Source organism: Carassius carassius, unplaced genomic scaffold (genome assembly GCF_963082965.1).
Source record: "Carassius carassius unplaced genomic scaffold, fCarCar2.1 SCAFFOLD_203, whole genome shotgun sequence".
NCBI lineage: Eukaryota > Metazoa > Chordata > Actinopteri > Cypriniformes > Cyprinidae > Carassius > Carassius carassius.
The window spans coordinates 7,033-15,190 of record NW_026775033.1 but is presented as its reverse complement, the minus strand read 5'-3'; the positions used below and the strand labels follow the sequence as shown (position 1 = coordinate 15,190).

General features: G+C 34.8%; 1 protein-coding gene across 1 annotated transcript; it reads right to left on the bottom strand.

The window, feature by feature from the left end:
- Nucleotides 1–1,090: 1,090 nt before the first annotated feature.
- Nucleotides 1,091–7,770, bottom strand: mrpl15 (mitochondrial ribosomal protein L15). Its single transcript, XM_059547061.1, has 5 exons — nt 7,593–7,770; nt 2,697–2,854; nt 2,434–2,599; nt 1,750–1,873; nt 1,091–1,540 (listed from the first exon to the last, which is right to left on the bottom strand). Exons 1-5 carry the CDS (start codon nt 7,695–7,697, stop codon nt 1,191–1,193), a joined length of 903 nt encoding a protein of 300 aa, XP_059403044.1. The 5' UTR covers nt 7,698–7,770; the 3' UTR covers nt 1,091–1,190.
- Between the last annotated feature and the right edge of the window lie 388 nt (nt 7,771–8,158).

Sequence of the window (8,158 nt, the reverse complement as noted above, 5' to 3'; positions counted from 1 at the left end):
ACATAGTAGATTGTGCCCTATTTTTTCATACTTTTCGTTGAGTGTAGCATATTAACTGCGAATACAGTGCTTAAAGCATTATATTTGAAAATGTGTAGTACTAGTTTACTAGCTATTAAAAAAACTTCAACTGTTATTATTCAAAATGTGTACGTTTTCAATAATTCAATGTATTTAAAAATAGTTATTTATATTTTAATATTAGTCATATTATTTTGCAAACAAATCTAAATTAACATATATAAAATACACTCCCTGACAAAAAACTTGTCGCCTATCCAAGTTGTAGGAATTTTTAATTATTTTTAATTATTTAATTAGGACAGAAAGGCTTTGCTTAGAAAAAAGTCTTGTCACATCTTTATTTTTATTTTTTTGCTGAGCTTTGCGTCATGATTACCATAGACAGTAAAAGGAGATTACGCAATGACATCATCACAGAATGACATCACAACATCATTTAATTGGAAACACTGTTGCGTTCAAGGTTCAAACAGTGCACGCTAACAAGAAACAATAGATTCAATGAAAACTTAAACTTCTTAGATCAACAAAATATTGCATGTTTTTAACATTTATGGAACAAATTTATTGAATCAACTTAGTATAAAGCATGAACACTTCCAATTAATATATCAGTTTCATTTACTGTTTAATGTTCATTAGGAGGACTTTTTAAAAGTTGGCTTTTTTAGTGTACCTTTGATTTTTGTTCTATGCTACATGTCGCCACAGCAATTTTAGGTGTTATAAATTTGTTGAATATCTTTAGATATAAATGATGCATTATAGTGAGTTAGATTGAGCACTTTTTAACCAGAATCAAAAAATGTGTTTTTGCACGATCTGAGCATGTTTTATGAAGCTGCATTCCGAAAAAAGGGATGTTTTGAATCATGCAGGATTATGAACGCTATACAGATGTTAATAAAGTTTTTGCCTTTTTTTGTTGTTGTTGATGGTCTCTTATGGTTTGTCATTATGGTTCACTCTTTACCACTATCAATGCCATTTTTTCACACTTAATTTTTGAGAATATGTACTTACATTTTTATATTCAAGTTAAAATAAATAAATGAATAAGGACTGATTGTGGAATCAGCTTTTTATTACAGACACTGAATTTAAGATAGTCAACTTTCACTTTATATACACAAACTTATTTCCATAGACATTCACATTGTGAAGAACTATAAAGTCTTAACATTGCCATAATACTGCAAGACTTTATCATCAGTGGGTTTGAGGATCTTCTTGTCTGTCATATTCACCACCCATCCAGGTGACAACCCAAAAAAGATCTGACGAGGATCCTTTCTTTGTACCAGCATTTCAAAAAATTTGTCTCTTGTGATGTCAGGTATGGTGTAGCCATACTTTTTAGCCAGACCTAGTCGTGCAGTTTGGACTTTATCTGGGTCTGCAAGGTAGCCACGGTTACTGGCATCTGTGTAATATGAAAGAAGGTCTTCACCAGGGAGCAGGCGCTTGGGTATGGGCTCCCCAGACATGAGAAAAGGGACTGGCTTGATGAGGATTTCTAAAACAACACACACAAATCTTATCAGATAGTATCTATTACAACAATTACTGAGACATCTCATGAGTCATTATTTTTTATAAAATAATCATCATTTCAAGTAGCCCTGTATCTTTATGTTAGGTTGGCTATTGTGCTGAAGTTATGGTCCATGATTTTATGTGCAGATATGTGAATATGCCTAGGTAACAGAGTGTAGGCATACTTACGGAGGCTACGAGGATCATAGTAGCTGGTTGTGATCACACCCCCATTTCGCTCAACTGCAGCAATGGCTTTCTCTGAAGCAACCTGGACCTCCAGGTTTACTTTTGCACTAAATATATCAGCTCCCTGTAACAGAGCCATCATACTGCATTTAATAAAAGTGACTTTAATGAATAAATTGTGTTTTGTTACTGCAGACATTGAGCAGTGAGATTTCCAGAAGTTAATAAGGTTACAGCATCACTCACACCAAAAACAATAACTATAAAGATAACTATAGACAATGATATTATGATGGCCACACCAGCGAACGATATCCTTGGTTTATTCCAAGCACACACTCATCTGCCGATTTAGCAGGATGGATTCTTATTGGGTGTCAATGTTTTTATCGTTCATCAACAGGAAAATAATCTTTCTAAAAGTGATTCCAACTATTTTGTTTCTCTGTGCCTTTACCGTTATAGCTGTGGTATGGACTCTGCTATTCTTTAAAACTGACAATTATTTTTAGACATTATCAATATCAATATCAATATATAATTGTGCTTGGTGTGACGGGGCCTTAAGACACATTAAAAATATATTTTACATAAAGAAATGCTTAAAAATGAATGTACTCCACCACTACAAACGTGACAGAATTCAACAACGACAACAAACGATTCATGCCATTAAATACACACCTCATCAATGAGCTGAATGCCATAGTCTTGTTTCATAGGCTGGATTGCAACCCCTCTGCAATTGACGAGTTGTGTTAGATCGATGGGTTGCATGGGGTCAACACGACCCAAATCTATTAGATACTGGAGTCTGCGTAGGGATAGTGGGGGATACTGCGGCCGACGACTGGATGAATAAAACAAAACACATAGGGATTCATCATCATGAGCCATGAAGGTGAAAGATGTATATGTAACAGTTTATCTCTTGACCAATGAACCACCTGTGATTTGCATTGTAGCCATATTTTGGGATGATCAGATAGAATGGAGTCTGTCCACCCTCAAAGCCAAGTCGGGGTCGATTACCACGTTGCCGTTCACCCTTATGTCCCCGTCCACTCTTATTGCCTCCATGCCTTCCACGACCCCTGTGCTTTTCCTTTAAAGTGATAAGATATTTATGATATATTTAATATACAGTGCACAAATTTGACAAATGACAAATTTGCACATCTGTCCTGTTAAATCCCAGGCGACCTCCTTAAATGCTCTGGTCTTTAATGGGGAGTTTTGCTCAGCTTGTCTTTACAGAATCCCCCACAGCAGCTCAAGAACGTTAAGATTGAGTGAAATACATGTCCACTGAAGAATCTTCACCTTGGGAGAATGAATATATTTTATTTTCATTTGCTGAAAAGAAATGCCCAATAATGCAGGGAATGAGGGGAGGGTAGCATTTTCTGTTTCAAGTTTTTGTATTACATCACACAGTAGTGTATGAATTCATGCCAGCACTGATAAAGCAAAACTCTTTCACACATTCAGCACTCATTTATCCTTATATAAAAGCTTTACTATGACTGGATGAACATCACTGTGGGTATCAAGCACTTCTCAGTGTACTCCTCCTCTAGCAACACCAGAACAATTTGGATGCTTTTAGATCCAAAATTATTGACTTGGTCTCGAGACCAGAGAATGGATTCTCAGAAGTCTCTTTTTTATAAATAGGGGCCTTGGAAGAGGTTAAATTAATTTATTTTGCTTTGGCTAGGTAATCCTAGTGGTGACAAAAACCATGCATGTCATTTCTGCTAGCTGCGTCATACTCTGTGAATTAAAGTGTCACTCTTTACATAGCTTTTGCAAGCTCTAAGACACTTGCATGTTATTTCTCCTGCTCTTTTTCTAGCAAAAATCACTCATCACTAAATGAAAATTTTAAATGAATATGTGATTATTTCAGGAGCCTTATCACGTTCATTGTTTTTTTTTAAAGTCGGTGCTACTGCTGCTATATTTTCACACTTAAAACAATAATTTTGTACTCCTCTTATACCATTGTCCTCTTTTATGCTAAGAAATAAGTCACCTTGCATTTCAGGTTTCATTCATAATCGAACCCGGGGGCGCTCTCACGCAGAAAGTCCAAAACGGCCTAGTAAAAGTAATAACTTATGACATGCAGGAAATCCCTAATATGGACAACGGCATTCCATTATTCCTGTAGCTAAAAAAAGGTAATTTCAGGTCATTTCAAGGTAATAAATATAATATATGAATAGTCCACTGCTAATTGACATATAATCCAATTAAATTTTTATTTTTTTCTCTTTGGCGCGTTACAAGCTCTTGGTGCATAAAGATCATCAGTAAAGTTGCAAAGACTAAAGTCTCAAATCCAAAGAGATATTCTTCATCAGTCCTTCTACGTCATCACCACATAGTTTGTTTTATAAGTTAAGTGATCAGGAAAAAAAAAAGTTACGTGATCAGATTTAAGAGAAGGACTACATGAGAACCACTATGGACGATAAATTTGCTCTGCTGCCTTGATATTATTTTGTCTTTATTTGTAACGCCAAGAAAGAGAAGAGTATGAGAAGAGCGCATTGCTGTGTACCAGTCTTAGCCTGCACCCCGACGCCTGCGTCCTGAACTCCCCATGTTTGCACGTGTCAATAATTACTAGGGGTGCTCCGATCGCGATCAGCTGATCGTTAATGAGCATCTCGTCAGTAAAGCCAGTTCTCTAATCAGTGTTAAATTCCATCAGGAGCGTAATTTCACATAGAGCAGCTGTTACTACACAGAGCCATTGTGTGCGTGAGAAATGCAGTGCTGAAGTGAAATAGCTGGGCAGTTTGATAGCCGAATTATAATAGGCTGCCTAATAAAAATAATAATAGTTATTATTATAATTTAATACAGTAATAGGAGGAATGAGCCTTATATCGTCTGGAGTATCGACAGAGACATCTGCTATCGTCGATATCTCTTGACTATCGTCGATACACGATACTATCGTCTATCGGTACAACCCTACTTGAAGCATTCAGCCAATCACAACTAAGGCTGGGCGATTAAACGATAATGATATGTATTGCGATAGACATGTAATTAATATCAATAAAAAATTTGTTCGATAAAATGTTCAATATTTTTTTTCTTTGTCGGAAGAAACTAGAGGTTGTGAAGCAAGTTTGGTTGCAAGAACAAAAGCACTCGCTCTCTGGTAACCTAAAAACATAATTTCCACTGAAGAAAGAAAGACATGGATATCTTGGATGGCATTGTGGTGAGTAAATTATTAGAAAATTTTCATTTTGAGGTGAACTAGTTTAAAATAATGTTTAAATGTAATATATTTTTCTCCTGGTCCTTATTTTCAATAGGTCATAATGTAAATAATAATCGATATCGAACGATATGAAACACTTATATCGTGATACAGTTTTCAGCCATATCGCCCAGCCCTAATCACAATGCACTGGATAGCTGGCCAATCAGAGCACACCACGCAGAAGCCAGGAACTAAAAGTTCCGGATAAAAAAAATGCCCCTCAGAAAGTCCCTGCTGGCGTGGTAGTACTTTTTCAAAGTTTCGGAATTTTAGGGACGAGACTTGGGCGCTAAACATGCTGATTGGTTGAGTTCACGCAGCATTGTGATTTCAACCACCATTTATTCGGATCATTTTCAAAATATTACTGTTATTGTGTAATGAAATGTCATTTTAAAAGAATTTCAGGCCAGAATTTAGTGGTTTAAAACTCAAATCTGTGGTTTATTTATAAAGACAGCGCCTATTTAAAAATGTGTTCCGCTGATTTCGGAGACGATCAGCTCCACACAATCAGCGGGAACTCCGTGCTTGTGTCCGCAGAGAGCACTCCCACCTCGGCTAGTGCTTCTGATATGTGCCGCTGGCTCTGATAATGGTAATGGCTGTATATATACACATTTCCCTGAACTAAGTACATTTCTGCAGCTATTATTATGTTTAAATGAAAACGAAAACAGGTAGTGGTATTTGATATCCTATTTCAAGAAAAGAAAAAAGAAGAAAATTGCAGTAGCCAAGGCTGAGCTGACTGACGTTATCAAGTACACTACTGCTTGCAGAATTACCGGATTTGTCGTTGCGGACATCACACTCCCAAGACGAATACGCAAAGTCTCAACTACCGAGGATGCAAGTCCAAAATTTGCATACTTTGTATTGAGAAACTCGCGAAGACCTATGTCACAAGACTATTTGCCTAATCTTCCAGGTACTTTAGGCCGCGGTGGAAAGACAGAAAGCAACAGATCTGAGGGGAAAAAAGTTCCTGGTACAATTGTTCTGGGTAATTTCGGTGGAAACGCGGCATAAGTGTTCTTTAGCTTGTTGATTTTTTTTTTCATAGTATTCAGCTAACAAGGAATATTTTGCAATACGAGTTAGAATAAATGTGAATGATATCGAAGATTTTTAATAATGAATATTTTTTACCTAATTGGAATCAAAATTAGGAATTGACATGAATCGGAAGCATTACAATTCAATGCCCAATCTTACCCATAACCCATGCTATTTTTTTTATGGCACACATCAATTCACACAGTTTAAACTCTTTCTTTTCTTTTAAAACCCCACTTACCCTTCTTTGCTTTTGCCCTTCTTAAAATCATCCACATAATCTTATACATGAATGTATTTTTCAAAATTAGTTATAAAAAGTGTTCTAGCCATAATGTAAATTAGTGCTGTCAAATGATTAATCGCAATTAATCACATCCAAAATAAGTTGTTGTTTATACACACACACACATATTATATATATATATATATATATATATATATATATGTGTGTGTGTGTGTGTGTTTATATTCTAATATCTTATATTATATCTAATAAGTTTAACATATACACAACATATTTTTTAAAGTATATACAAGCATGTGTTTGTATTCATAAAAAATAATAAATATACACAGTATACACACATATATTATTTAAACAAAAACCTTTATTTTGTATGCGATTAACCCTTTGACAACACTAATATAAATACATAATCGTTTCCCAATGAATGCCCCTAGAAATGAATAAATTCACCAAATCAAAATAAAAAGGGAAGATTAATCTATTTTTTGCACTTTATTTAAGGCAATTCAATTTTCAAATAAACTTAATTTAAAAAGTTTATCTTCACATGGAAAGAATCAGTTGCAACTATACCTGGGAATACAGCTCGACCTGATATAATACTCCACATGAAAACAAAAATACTATAGTTATTTCCAGTGAATACAAAATATAGTAACAATTGTGTTTTTGAACCATACTATAGCAAAGTACTTTAATTTGTTGTGGTTATTCTATAGTTGCTGTGGTAAAATAACAACTATAGTAATATAAAGAAATTACCCAATGTTTATAGTTATAGTTTTCTATAACTATAGTGTATATTACACTATAATACACAACAGTTTACTGCAGTAAAAATGTAAGTATAGTACAGTATTTATTACAATTTATCAGTTCACTTAGTTAATCCTACAGTATCTTGTTGGGTTCATTAACAAAATGATGTAAATACAACAATATATACAGTATAATACGCTTTACTATAGTATGGTTGAAAAACACAATAGTAACGTTAGCCTATATATTACTACAGTATTTGGGAACCTCTTTTTTAAGTTATGAAGGATCAATTGTCCTAAATAGATTTTATACCTGCAACATCTACACTAATTGTAAAACTGCCACGGTGATTTTAGAAAATTATAGTAACATGTCGCAACTATAAACCTACATTTTGGTCATCTGACTATCATGCTGCTCCTCAGCTAACACGCTAAACCACTATCCATCTACATTGTACATCTTACAAATTAATTAACTTACATCTTTTTTTGCACCCGGGTTTGGTCGAAGGTTTGCAAGTGTAATGCGAGGTAGATTCTTTACTATGTCTATGGTTTTCCCCGCTGTTTTCTTGGTCAAAGACATTATACATCCACAGCAATGCTACTCAAGGGCAGATGACATGGGGATACCCACGTGGTACGCTAAACCGGAACCGTTTTCTTCTTGTAGATTTTAATGGCGGTTGGCATACAACTTCAGGGTGCATTACCGCTACCTGCTGGTTAGGAATGTGGGGCAAGTTCGCAAAATTATTTTCCTAATATCCCTAACACATATATTATTTTATCTAGATCAGTCATTTTCAATAAAGCATTAAACAATTTATACATTCCTCATATGAGTTCATCTGCTATATGTTTATCAAGTCAAACTTCATCTTAATTATTTTCAGATTAAAAACCAGCATTCTTCTTTCACTATCATACAATGGACATTTCATTATAAAGTGTTCCACTGTTTCCTCTATATCACAATAGTCTCATTTTCCTGTCTGTTTTTGCCTTATTTTATTCAAGGTGCTATTAAGTATTGTATGTCCAAAT